At 37.2% G+C, this 13,428-nt stretch overlaps 1 protein-coding gene across 1 annotated transcript; it reads right to left on the bottom strand.

Moving 5' to 3' along the window:
* Positions 1–7,007, bottom strand: LOC107741874 (paired box protein Pax-9-like). Its single transcript, XM_016554672.1, has 4 exons — positions 6,846–7,007; positions 5,708–6,340; positions 3,932–4,071; positions 1–573 (listed from the first exon to the last, which is right to left on the bottom strand). Exons 1-4 carry the CDS (start codon positions 6,847–6,849, stop codon positions 319–321), a joined length of 1,032 nt encoding a protein of 343 aa, XP_016410158.1. The 5' UTR covers positions 6,850–7,007; the 3' UTR covers positions 1–318.
* Positions 7,008–13,428: the final 6,421 nt, after the last annotated feature.

Here is a 13,428-nt window from a genome sequence, read left to right on the forward strand (position 1 = left end):
ACCATTGCTGATGTTCTTTACTGCTAAATCCTCTGCTCAAATCAGATCGGACAGGACGGCCTTTGCATATCCTCACTCTTGCTCTTTTGTCCTGTGCAAGTGAGAGATGCTGATATGGAGCAAGAGAATGTGGGCATACAGGAACGGCAGATGGCTCATCCGACAAGTCTTTTATAAATATTGTAAAGCGATAAGATTGGTCCATCTAGAGAGAGCCCGGATGAAAAAGTCCAAGTTGTTGTGTTTTACCCCATCTCTCTCGTTCTCTGTTGTTGTCTTTCCGTTCTGCTCTTTGACCCCCCTGTGCTCCTAGTACAGTCACAGAGCCGAGGCGGCAACCGAATGGACGGAGTCTCGCGTGGCAGCCGAGCTCTTGAAGGCCAGCGGGGTGGTGATGTCACAGCTGTGGGGAGAGAGAGCACTGCCACTGGGCGGCTGCCATGTGGGGCCGGTCACATAGGCCGACGTGGTGCCGCTGTACCCCATGTAGGGTGACACTTGGGTGGGAGGGTGGTAAGGATGGATGCTGGGAGCTGTGACAGAACTGTTCACTGTGGGCAATCCATTCGGCGTCTGAAAACAGAGAGCAGGGAGCGTAAGACTTCTGGCCGTAGACCACACATGGCCATTGAGATGAACATAAAGATATCACGATAGTGAGGATAAGATAGAGACAGGTGAATGTTAAAAACAGAAATGGGAATTTTCTTGGAGAGTCTGTGAATGGAGATAAGGGACAAGATATTAAAAGATTTGACGGAAATGGAAAAGCTATATGGAGGGAAATGCAAGAGCAGGAATGTCTGAAACCCTTTGGCAGAATGGCAATATCAGTTCAGGATGAGAGGAATTTACCAAGGCTTTTCAACATAAAGGAAGAAATTCTAAGGCAGGGTGGTCTCTGACTACTGGAAATGTTTTCCACAGATGAAATCCCCTTTGTTGCAGAGTTAGGATTTTCCTATGATTTACCCATTATGACACTCTTGACCCCTATAGTGCACCCATGTACATACATGTATATGGTATTCGTTACATTTTTAATTCATTACTTAAACAGCATAGAAAACAACCCATTTGCATTTTGCAACGATCTATCTTTCATTGTATGATTCAAGTCATGCACGAACTAATAAAACAAAAACGAAAATGAAGTTAAAGCTATAGCAGACATTTAAGGTCAAGCTTTACATTAAAAAGATCAACTTTAAAAATGTTACACTTCTAATGAAGAATTCACATGGATATAATTTTTTTTTCGGACACTCCATACAGCCTACCGGCGTAAAGTATGTGACACACAGGCATATAGATGAACATTTGTTTTGAACATTGTTTTGTTAGCTTCTTTCAGTATGATTTTTACTAATGATCTGATGTACTCTTTACACATCGTTAATAAAGAGTTATGATTTACCGAGCTCAAAAACCAATCGTCGGAATTCATCAGCACTAACCCACTGCGCGAATAGAAAAAAAAATATATAGGCCCTATTGATTCCAAAATGTTAGATAAAAACGTATTTGTGCTTATACGTTATATTTTGCACCAGAATTTGTGCTTTGTTGTTTATTACAATGGATGTAGAATAGGCCTAATGTATATGCATGGTAATATATTTCCAAATAAATATTTGTGCAGTCTCACTTAGGAGTTGACTAAAATAAGAAGTGACAACTTATTTTTAAATTATTTATTTCAATCGTTAGCTGTACTTTAGGTATGAACAGATCATAATTTTTCAATTATCGTTTTTCGACATCGTAGATAATAGACAATAACATTAAATGAAGTAAACTTAATGTTAGTCATCTTTTATCCTCTAAATGATATTTCTATCTAGGCTATTGTGTTTGTTAATGAACCATGTCATCACGCTGTGTCTAGAGGATTCAAATAACAGACATACACTTATATCGCGTTATGCTTTAAGGTTAAGATAGTTAAATATAATATTTGCATTTGGGATTAAACAAAGGTTTTCGAAATACGACTAATAATGCTCAGTAAATTGAATATTTTATTAGCAGCCTACACCTTAATTCACTGCACAATAAATTTAAATGAAATGTATGGATTCAGTTCAGTTATGAGAGACGCATAACATAATCTATTTTCATTAAAATCGTGTGAATGACGATTCATTTTCAATGAATCTTCATGGTTTTTATTATCTCCTTATTTCCTTTTTTCAAGCTTATAGGGCTTTCTGATAGATACAAATAACTTATTTAAGCCACAGTGATTTGTCTATTTTCTGTCCTCATTTATTGCGTAATCCAGCCTGACTCGTGATATCTGATCATTTATCCAAGATGACAGACTCAAACATTCGGTAGTTAGTGCTATTCATCATCTATCCGAAGGTGACAATCTTCATTTCTTAAGCAAACTACACTCTATTTTTTGGGTTTCAATCAGTACGCGCGTACTTTACGCCAAAACAATGTTTCAGCATCAGTAACAAAGATTTATTCCATCGTATTCCACGACACATAAATCTCTAAGACCCACAACAAACGATTAGTCAATCTGTTTGTTTCTGCCCAGCAGTGCGCGGATAAATAATTCGAGCGTCTGCACCGGATGGCACGCGCTTTATCCGCTCACACTCTCCCCTCTCATTCCCCTCATTCAAGCGCATGAGCATCCAGACATTGGTGCAGGAGTTTCTTGACAAATATAAAAACAATTGTCTTTTACATGTCGGTACGGCGCTTAAGTGTGTAACAACAGTGTGCAGAACAACCAGCCACGAGCCAAAGGGGTTTCCATAATAGCATATTAATAATAACAATACTGAAAATGATGATGGTAATATCTATCCGAGTATTGCTCTAATGTAAAACAGGTAAGGGGTTTAGCAATCCAAAAGTTTCTGGTGAATATAAGATTGGGCGAATAGAAATAATTTGTAATACACGTGTTTATTAAAGTATAATATTATGCATATTTATTGACTAAGGAGCGGTGGCTTCAAGTGTAAATGCGCATTAAAAACAAAGATAACCACTTTTAATAATTATTTATTGATTTTTATATTTTACATATATGTAAAGCAAATGTTTAAAGACTTAATGAAAGATAATAAGTAACTGATAAGACTTCGATAAGCGTACACAAAATATTTACAGTCTGAAACTGAACTATATAATAATTAATCATAAAAATATTTAACCTTATTGTTGTTCTATTTTATCTTCGGCTCATTTGGGATATGCGCATGTTACATAGAAATCATACATAATTTATCTGGACAAAATCATTTTCTTCTGAAAAAATAAAAAATCGTTAAATCATAGAAAAACATATTTTGACTATGAAGTAAAATACACGTTTATGACAAGTAAAAAGCATAATTAAAGTAATTCAAGTTTCTTAATCAGGAAAGAATATTGGTTAAATGTTTAAAAACTATGCAAAATATTAGATCAAAACATTTATTACAAATTTATTTGTCATAGTATTTCACTCAGTATCACGCTCTTTAAAAAAAGTATCGACTAATATGAATACATTTTGATTCGAGGGTATTGCACGCATAAACACTGTACAAAAAGCTTCGTAGTCATTCACATTAACAGCTGTGCGAAAACAGACACCATTAGGCTAAATATTGTTGTTCATTTTATTACAATTAAAACGTGGGATACTGTATGTAATTTGTAAATACTTCTTATTAAGAAAATGAAACCCAGGGACCCACACTCTGCACAAGGCATCATATGCCCGCCCACGCCAAAGAAACACACTCGCATACATACTCTATTACACACACACACATACACACACGGAATTGAGAGAAAAGGGTTATGGAATTTTTACTATTAATTTGCTGAATCAGGTTTTCTTTTTCTTTTCTTTTTTTCCCCCTGCTCCTTCCAGATTGGATTTGATTGGTTTTACTATTTACATGGGAGGCTTCTTTACCTGTGTGTATTTTGCTTCAGGTTCTAAGTGAGGCTTATCCACACCATTGACTAGTGGAGAATTCGCTGGTGAAAAATTACTCCTGTTAATAGCTCTCCATTCTTCTAGTTTGGCGCTAGGAAAGGACGGACTGTCACAAACTGGGAGGCAAAACAGAGACATGGAAGACTGGAGTCAGACAGGACAAGCGTGGGGAGTAGAACTGCCACAAGAAGAGCTTATTCAGTAGCTACAGTCTGCTGCACTGCCAACCATCTCAAACTCACCATACTCACTAAACACACAAAAAATGGTGTCTCACGTATATATGTCGTGTGTATATATATATAGGCTATAAACAGCGTGTGCAGCCTTTACCGCAAAAAAGGCTCAAACGCGTATTTTATAAGCAAGTTATGATCATAATGACGTAGGCTATAGCATGTTTTTAAATTAAATAAAATGTATGATGTCCTTACACGTCGCATATATGCGATATTTCTGTTCAAACGAAGATGCAGAAGAGATATCAAAATTTGAATTTATGTGGTTAATTCATCAGATGAAGCACACTGTCATGGAGTCCCTCGGAACATTTACCCAGAGTCTTCCTGGGAGGACAAATTAGATTTACTTTAACCGTTTCCCCTTTGTGCATGATGGATATTATATTATACACGGTTCCTAAAGTTTGAAATTTGAAAAGCAAGCCCACCAGTGTTGTAACCTGAGAGGGCCACAAAGTAGATTTTTCCCCCTGCCTTCACGGAATCTGTGTGTCTTTGTATCGTTTCACAACGTATAAACAGGAATTCACCACAACGTTGCCATATTTTGTTGGAGCTTAGTGCAAATCGGTTGTATAGGAGATCAATTTAGTTGGTCTTTTATTTTAAAAAGGTCGATTAGGGTAAACAAGTCTACAGTTACAACGACCAAATTGAATTAAAATGCATGCTTAGCATGAAGACAGATGCAGATGATGTCTGAGCATGAACAACTATCAAGTGTCTATGTGTGCATGAGAGAGAGAGAGAGAGAGAGAGAGAGAACTCTAAATGATAACAAACTGTCCAAAAGTTCGCGGTACACATTCTTCCTGTCAAACCGTCCTCGAAAGTATGTGTTTGTGGATGTTTTTTGGTGTTTGCTTCATTAACGTTAAGGTGAAACGGTTGCACGCTACACCTTATCGAGTGTAGCCAACATCATACTTTTAAGTTTTCAAAAGCTTCCCTAAACATCTGCTAATAATTTGGAAATGCATTAAAACAGGCAAAGAACTACAATTAAATAGGGTTTTGTGAGGAGTTAAAATTATATATATATATATATATATTTTTTTTTTTTGCTCTGCTGCGCCGAAGTCTTCGTTGTCCAAAATATTCCACATCCGCGGCCTAATTATTACAAAAAGCCTTAAACCATCTGTTTCAATGCAAACGTGGGGCTTCTGCACGAATTCCAGCACGCTGTGTGTATCATCTCACCTCGCTGTAATTTTTTTTTTTTTTTTGCCTTTTTTATTTTCTCTTGAGGCCCTTCCGATACATGATAAATAAAATATTTATGTCAAATAAAAAATGATAGACTTTGAATATCTTAATGTTCTTACGTTTTGGCCCTTCCATCACTACCAGAACTTCTCTTTTAATTTTTTTCTCTGTTGCACACACAGTCACACACACACACAAAACACACTTTTGACAGGCCTGAGAACAGTGTCTTTTCGCATGCCCCCACACGCACTCACACGGACAAGGACTTTCTTTTACCAAAAACTGAGAGGATGCTTACTTTGCTGCTCCGTTATTGATCGAATGCCCAGAATATCTGTAACAGAATGAGAGGAAGGCCATATCCTATGCATTGCCATGTGTCCAGGAAGAGTGGGCATGCCAGGCGGAGTTGGTACTTTAGTCCCAGTGGCTGCGATCGGAGTTGGATACGAGTACAGGTGGTTGTAAGATAGGGTGGGTTGAGGCTGAGGATGAGGGCCCTGTTTGCTCGACTCGTACTGGTTCTGTTGAGACAGATTTCCGATCTTGTTGCGGAGAATCCTACTGATCGAGCTTACAGAGGGCAGATTGAATTTATCACACACACCGTCCGCAAGCAGTCTGTCTCGAATCTCCCAAGCGAAAATGCCGGGGTCCCGTTGCTTGTAAGTCCTAATGTGCTTGACCACGGCTGGGGTCGTGACCCTGGGTTTACTGCCGCCAATTGCGCCTGGAAGTATTGAGCCGGTTTCGTTGTACCGAGCCAGAATCTTGCTCACACAGCCGTGAGAGACGCGGAGCTGCCTGCTGATGTCGCAAGGCCTGATGCCAAACTGGGCCAGCTCTACTATCCTGAGCCGGATGGCATTGGGTAGGGGTCTTCCGTTCACAAAAACACCGCCTAGCTGGTTCACCTCCCCAAAGGCTGGCTCTAGTGATGCAGATATATGAAGAAAAAAGGATTGCATAAAACATCAGATTTTTTTACCAGCCCCTGTACCGCGTCTGAAACAAAAAAACTTGTGCATAAATGTTTCAGTATAAGATTACTCTTTATCTGCTGTTTATAATTGCATTGAATCAAAGATTGCAGTTGATGTTCAGTTTTATGTTTTAGTTTATTGCATAAAAGTCACTCTACAAATTAGGCTATTTAAACAGAAAAAAACACAAGATTATTACGTTCTTTAACACGCAACGTTAGGTCATAATAAACGAAATTGCACATTGAGTAGCCTAGTTCTGGACGCGATTAAGCTCATTCGCGGCAAAGTACCATTCTGTTTCCCGAAATGACCGTCAAAGCATCAGTCGATTTAAACGTTTGAATCGAGACCTGCACCATACATTACTAAATTGTCTAACCCATTTCCCCCCCAAAAGTGTTTATGCATGCCCGTTCCCATGTGTGTTAAAACATGAAATTTGGATCTTACCCATTGCGTTTAGCCTCCCGATGAAAAAAGAAACTTCACTATGATGTCCCTTTCTGACCTGTTCCGAGTCCAGTTTAGCTGGTCTTTATTGCAATGAAGCCGATGTGAATGAAAAAGAAGCGTCCGAGACGGATGCGATACCGATTAGTTGCAAGAGAGGAAAATTCGCCTTCTGTTTCCTGATGGCAGGGAGCACAGGCTTACATTTCAATCGCAGAAAATGATGGGCCGGCCCTTTACACGCGTCTCCAAAGCGAGGTGCTGCCAGCCAATCAAACCGCGCGTTTCTTCCAAGTTCTTTTTCTATTGGCTGACCAGTTTGACATGGCAGGCGTTTGCACTGCCGTAAGATTCCCCTTTTGCTTTTGAACTAGTGGACAGGGTTACCCGAGTGTTGGTTTTCTTTTTAGACAGATCTAAGAATGGTAAGTGTTTGAAACATTGCACTGTAATTTTGTTTCATAAGCATAAATTCTAATTATTTCGTTGACTAAAACTGGGAGAAATTTGCGGGTCAGTAGCCTACTTTTTTTTTTTTTTAAGCAGGGGCCCTGTGATTTATCCTGATGTCATTTAAATTGCACTTAATACGCGTTAATTTATTAAGTGGTCCGTGTAATAATAACTAAAAACGACATCTTTACAAATGCATTTTAATTTTGTCGTATAGTTCCAGAACCAACGTTTAGGCGTGCTGTTTCCGGTCTGAAAAAGAAAAAAAAAGACGGGTTAAATAGATGACCATGGAACAGTCCCAAAAGTCCTTTCATGTTAACGTTTTTTATTTAGCTTTATTTTAAATTCAACTATAAAGTGTTGATGCTTTACATACAATAAAAAAACCGTTATTTTGTATGAACTCTTCATAAGACATTGACGTTTCTGTCACAATGTAGTCACTCGTGCGAAAATATTAAGAATTCGACAAGGCCATAAATGAGATTCTTTTAAACTTTTATTTTCAAATGATCATGATTCCAAGTGAAGTAAAGTAAAAGTGGCGACGACTTATTTGTTGAAAAGGGTAAACAAACTAGTCCGGTGTATGTTTGATGCTGAGGATACCAATAAATGTGAGCCATCATTAATAACATCAATAACAAACCGACCTAATGTTAAAGAGGTATATATTTAATCAATAAATTATTTTACCGTTTTAATTATCATGTTTTCTAATTAGTCGGTACACATAGGCTATATGAAACGTTTATCTTAAAAAAAAAACGTGTAGCCTATTATTAGGCTATATCATGTTTTTATGTTAATAGGTGTGGGCATGTATACATGTGTTATTAAATATATTTGTTAGCATATAATGCGTTTTATGTTGAGGCCTACAGGATTTGAAAACCCTTTAAAGGTGTCAGGTGTAATGGTATTGTTTAGCTGCGCTCGGGCCTTTTTGAACACTATGGCAGCCAAGGCAAAGATAGTGGCACGTTATTTGTATTGTTGTTTCCTGTTTACTCAAGAGACTTGAGCCCTGTCATGTTTTCCCATATCAGCGTTTGGTTTTCTCTTACCGTTCAGAGTAGGCTATTTCCATCTGAAATCTCACTGAGGGCTTTACCCTTAGTTCGAATCTCGAAGCTTAGGCTATAGAGTATTTTTGTATCCGTTTCAGAAACGTCACGTGGATAAAAAATTAATTGGTGTTCAATTATGCTTTATGTGCATTTTAGCATTGTCCAAAAAAGTAATTAATTTACGATGCTCCTATCGCATGTTTGACGTTCTCTGTCACATGTAAGCACCATAGCAGTATGTTTTCATCTGGGCTTGTTTTTAAGGCCCATCTCCTCTGTGTCGCTACTCACTAAAACGATTCCTATTAGTTGAGATGCCTTAAATCTCCCAAATAACTATGTTTCTAATCGATCTGAGGGATATTCAAAACATTTGCATTATTCAAATCAGACTCTTAATTTCTGAAGAACTCCCTCCAAAGTAAACATTATAGGTTTGACTTGTTTGTGGCTTCAGCCGGGTGAGGGGACAAAACAAACGCGGACTAGAACTACGAAAGACAGTTGATTAAACCTGATCGCATGCTGTGTTTCGGTGAAGTGTCTCTGGAGACGCATATATTGAAGGAAAAAATACGATGACTATTCTCCAGATATAGTTGAACAGTTCTAGTTCCAACAGTTCTAGTTTGAACAGTTCTAGTTCCAACCGATATAGAACTGTTGGGATATCTCAAAGCATTTTAATGTAGGTTTAGTTTACTCGCTGCATTTAATGTTTTCGTGCGTCTATTGCTATCCTTGCAGAAAGAGAGCATAAATCTATAGCGCACTAACTGACCACCGAGAGACAGAGAAAGGGGTGCGTTAATGAGGTGTGAAGACTGATGTGAAAGGCAGCCTGCTTCTGCCACACGTTCAGCCTTTGCGTGGGAGACCCACATGATATTAGACTCTACAGTGGCTTTCCAAGACACCATGAACTTCTTGTCCACGAATGAAATATAAAAACAAAATATATAGTCGTATACAAAATATATAAATGTAGTATTCCGCGATAGCAGCAATGACAGCATATAGAAAAAATGTAATGCTATATGTTAAAAGAATTTGTATGGAATCACGTAGGAATAGAGTAATTAAAAAAGGATATATAGCCTACCTTTATTATTTTATGCTGTTGTTTTAGAATGGGAGATTTAATGGAATATTTGCATAGGATACCTAATTAGACCCAAATTAGAAACGCTATTAACCAATTTGAATAATTTTTACATTATTCGTTTATTTATCATTTCTATATAATAGGCTACTATAATACGATTTCATGTTAGGAAGCCGATGTATAATTATGCAAATGCATAATTTCTGCCATCGGTTCTTGTTTGTAATTTCTTTGTTTGTTATTAGTTATTAGACATTATAATATGGTGAATTTGTTCTGCATCGTAGCTATTGCTTAATTATCGCCGGTTATGCTGGAATGGAGCTGATGAAGACGGGTGTCTCGGATGAGAGTACACAGCCATGCAGTTTACTTTGAGCTTGGGCTGCACAGACCGGTCAGAATAATAATATTTATTTCTATGACGTTCTGTGTCTTTCTTTTAAAGATTTAAATGGATCGTTTACCCCAAAAAAGAAAATTGTCATCATGTACTCACCTTCATGTCGTTCCAAACTTGACTTTTTTTCTTCTGCGGAACACAAAAGAAGATATTTTAAAGAATGTTGGTAACCAAACAGTTTTGGTACCATTGACATTTATGTTTATGGACAAACAAAACACTGAGACATTCCTCAAAATATCTTCTTTTGTTCCCCACATAAGAAATAAAGTCATGCAGGTTTGGAATGACATGACGATGAGTAAATGATGACAGAATTTCATTTTTGGGTGAACCATCTCTATAGGATTATACAAATGTGACAGCTCGTCAGTTTAAGTCAAAAGATTTCAACACTCTACGTGACGCATCTGACCAGCACGCATCATTAATAAATACAATAATCTACTTTTTTTTTCTAGGCTATATGGTTCTATGTCTGCGTTGAATGTTTTATAGATTAAACGATCTGGAATATCTTTCATACAAATGAAGGGTTATATTTCTCTATGACACACCCCAACCATCATTTGTGTTAATTTCAGATCACAGCTCGAACTTTTTTTTCATTCGGAAAAGTGCGCGAGAATCACAAGTGCAGCTCACAGCTCAAAAATGGTCATATTCGTCGCAAAAGCATTGCATCATCCTATCATACTTGGAAAAACAAAACATCTGCATGTATAAAATTATTATTCTTATTAAATATTATTATACATGTATTATAAAAATGTCGCTTGTGTGGTCAACAGAAAAAACAGCGCTTTAAAGTTATTATTAATAATAATCATTATTATAATTATTATTATTATTTAACAAAACATTTGAGTTTGATACGCTTCATCTTAAAGACTGTCCGGTCCGAGAGGTGGAAGTCAGAAGTTTATTTTGACTCATTACACACATCTCAGCTGCCATGAGCTCATTAGAAAGCATCTGACCCTCTGATAGTAATGACTTTGTACGTTAATCTCGTTTTAAGAAGCACGCTCAAAGAATTTCAGGACCAGAAATTAAGAGAACACTGAATGTGGCAATGATTTCAATAATCTCCTCTACTCTGTGTTCTTTAGCGTAAAGCCAATGCCATCATTCTATATGTTTCCAACTGTGGGGGGCCATGATGAGAAGATATTCCTAAAACGTGACGGATGAACGCAAAAGAAAATATGTGATTCTGCGACGAGCATGCAGAGGAGTATTTACATTAACTAATAAAATAATCGAAAAGATCCATTGCTTGGGGCTTACTTGAGGGGCTACGACAGTGTTTTGATACGGTCTTGGACATGTATCTTCTGGCATGGGCTTCTTGTTCATAAACACGGAACGGAAAGTGCATGGTTCGAGTCAGTGTCATCCACTTTTTAGGCATTAGACCAATGTAATTGTTTCGTGTATCATACCAGTGGAGACTCCAAGTGTTTACCCACCTTTGAAGAAACATTCGCTGCGGTCACTAACATATCTTTATTTATACACTCGTCTCGGTTGTTTCTGCCTTGAACATTAGTTCGGGTTTGTGCTGAAAATAGCTTTCAAAGACAGCCCAGACATATTATATAGCCTACTATCTCACCGAGGGAAAATGGTCATGGTTTTGCATGGTCATCTGACAAGCAATTGTCATAGAGTCATTATAATTGCTTGGCCTTCTGACGTTTGTAACTGGATGTAGATAGATTATCTATTAAACTTTCAAGAGACAGAAGAGTTTGTTCGGTTGATTCTAAATGGCGAGTGAAGTGAACCGTCGAGTAGAAATTCCGCTAAGTCCAAAATGTCTTAATAGTTTATATATAGTTAAGGAAGAGTATTGTATAAAGAAGATTTTTCTTGACTATTTCAAGATGATGGTGATACATTTATGTTTAATTGGCGCAAACGAACTATAATTTTAGGAGGAAATGCAGCCAACAATATGCTTTTATTCAACTTTATACAATATACAAAACTGCATTTGACTTGACATTGGGCTTGTAATTTAAACATGTTTTCTTACGGAAATTCTCTAGAAAAATCTAGATAATTGATTGGCTTGATGTTTCTTTAGGTTTTGAATGGTTCAAAGTTTTTTTTTTTAATTTAATTAAGGTAGCCTACATATTTTTGCTTATGATCTGGTTATGCAATAAGCTAATTAATCTATTCCCCGAAAAGACAAAAGTCTGATGTTAGAGAGGTAATTATTGCGTATCTTTACAAAAAGTTCCTGTTTATCATTAGGCTATTACAGCATCAGTCTAACTCGTGTCATTCATAACTCATCATCGTAATAATTCTATGGTAAGATTAGGCTATGTGAATGTGTCATTTTAATTTGGGTGTCAGTCAATTGTCATTGCCTAAATCAAAACAATAGGCTTCGGGGTAGGGGCGGACTTACCCATTAGTCAAAGGTCGGCGACCGTCTTGGGCCCCCAAAAGCCAAGGGCCCCCTAAAATGCTTTTCATATACGAGATGCACATTAAGCGCGGACACGCGAATGGTTGCTGTTTACAGTGTTTATTACCACGACAACAGTCGTGCTTCTTGTGTACACTGTAAAAAAAATTCTGCAAAATTTACGGTAAAAAACCGGCAGCTGTGGTTGCCGGAATTTTACTGTAAAAAGTACGGTAGCAACGTTTTAGGTTTTACAGTTTTAACTTAAATTTACAGTTAAATACCGTAATTGCATTAACTGATATAATGTTAATATACCAACCTTATTGAAGTACTGAAATCTGTTTTGTACCTTTGTAATACACTGATAACCACCAAATGCAGGTGGTGATGAGAAAGTCACATGATGAACCAAAGCCCATCACAAGCAGCTTATAAATAATAACATATATAGAAGGTGCACAGTGACAAAAAAACATCAAATTTGTAATGTAACGCAGGGAATTCTGGGAATGTCATTGTTATTCACTGTAAATTATACAGTCTTTTTCACTTCCAAAAACGGTATACTACCGTAAAATTGATGTCCAATACATGTAATGTCCAATACAGTTTTTCACCGTATATAGTAGGGGAATTTACCGTTAACCATTTAACAGGTTTTTACTGTAGCATTTTTACAGTCTTTTACCGTTAAATTCACGGTCATTTTTTACCTGCTTGTAGCAAATGAAAATATCATGCATCTGAAGTTGTAATTAAATGTATTCTAAATGTTTCAATGTATTTTAATGTTTAGAATTAGCCTTTTGGAGAGTTTAGGCAATGGGTTGAGCCCAGGCACACGCTGGTAACTCATCAGGGCACTTTTCTCGTCAATATATTTTTTCACACTTTTCTCATTCTCACTAATTCAAGTTTTTATATGAATGAATCTCTGAAGGGAACTGACTGCCTTCAGAAAACTTTTGATGGCATTTTCATTTTATCTTATAAAGTCGCTTTTATGAGCGGAGCTAAAGCCGTTACCGGGGAAACCGCTATATTTCTGACGTTCCAAAAGCGCCTCCTGCTGGCAGAGAATGAATGTTCATTTTCAATAATCCAGTCTGCAGTTTTTGTTC

Source organism: Sinocyclocheilus rhinocerous, unplaced genomic scaffold, assembly GCF_001515625.1.
Source record: "Sinocyclocheilus rhinocerous isolate Xijiao unplaced genomic scaffold, SAMN03320098_v1.1 scaffold1157, whole genome shotgun sequence".
NCBI classification, from domain to species: Eukaryota; Metazoa; Chordata; class Actinopteri; order Cypriniformes; family Cyprinidae; genus Sinocyclocheilus; species Sinocyclocheilus rhinocerous.

Excerpts from the sequence above, each read along its gene's own strand:
- LOC107741874 (XM_016554672.1), bottom strand. Across the intron at positions 4,072-5,707 it reads ATCAATAACGGAGCAGCAAA|TTTGTGACAGTCCGTCCTTT; the intron begins GTAAGCATCCTC and ends TTTGCCTCCCAG. Across the intron at positions 574-3,931 it reads CTGAAGCAAAATACACACAG|ACGCCGAATGGATTGCCCAC; the intron begins GTAAAGAAGCCT and ends CTCTGTTTTCAG.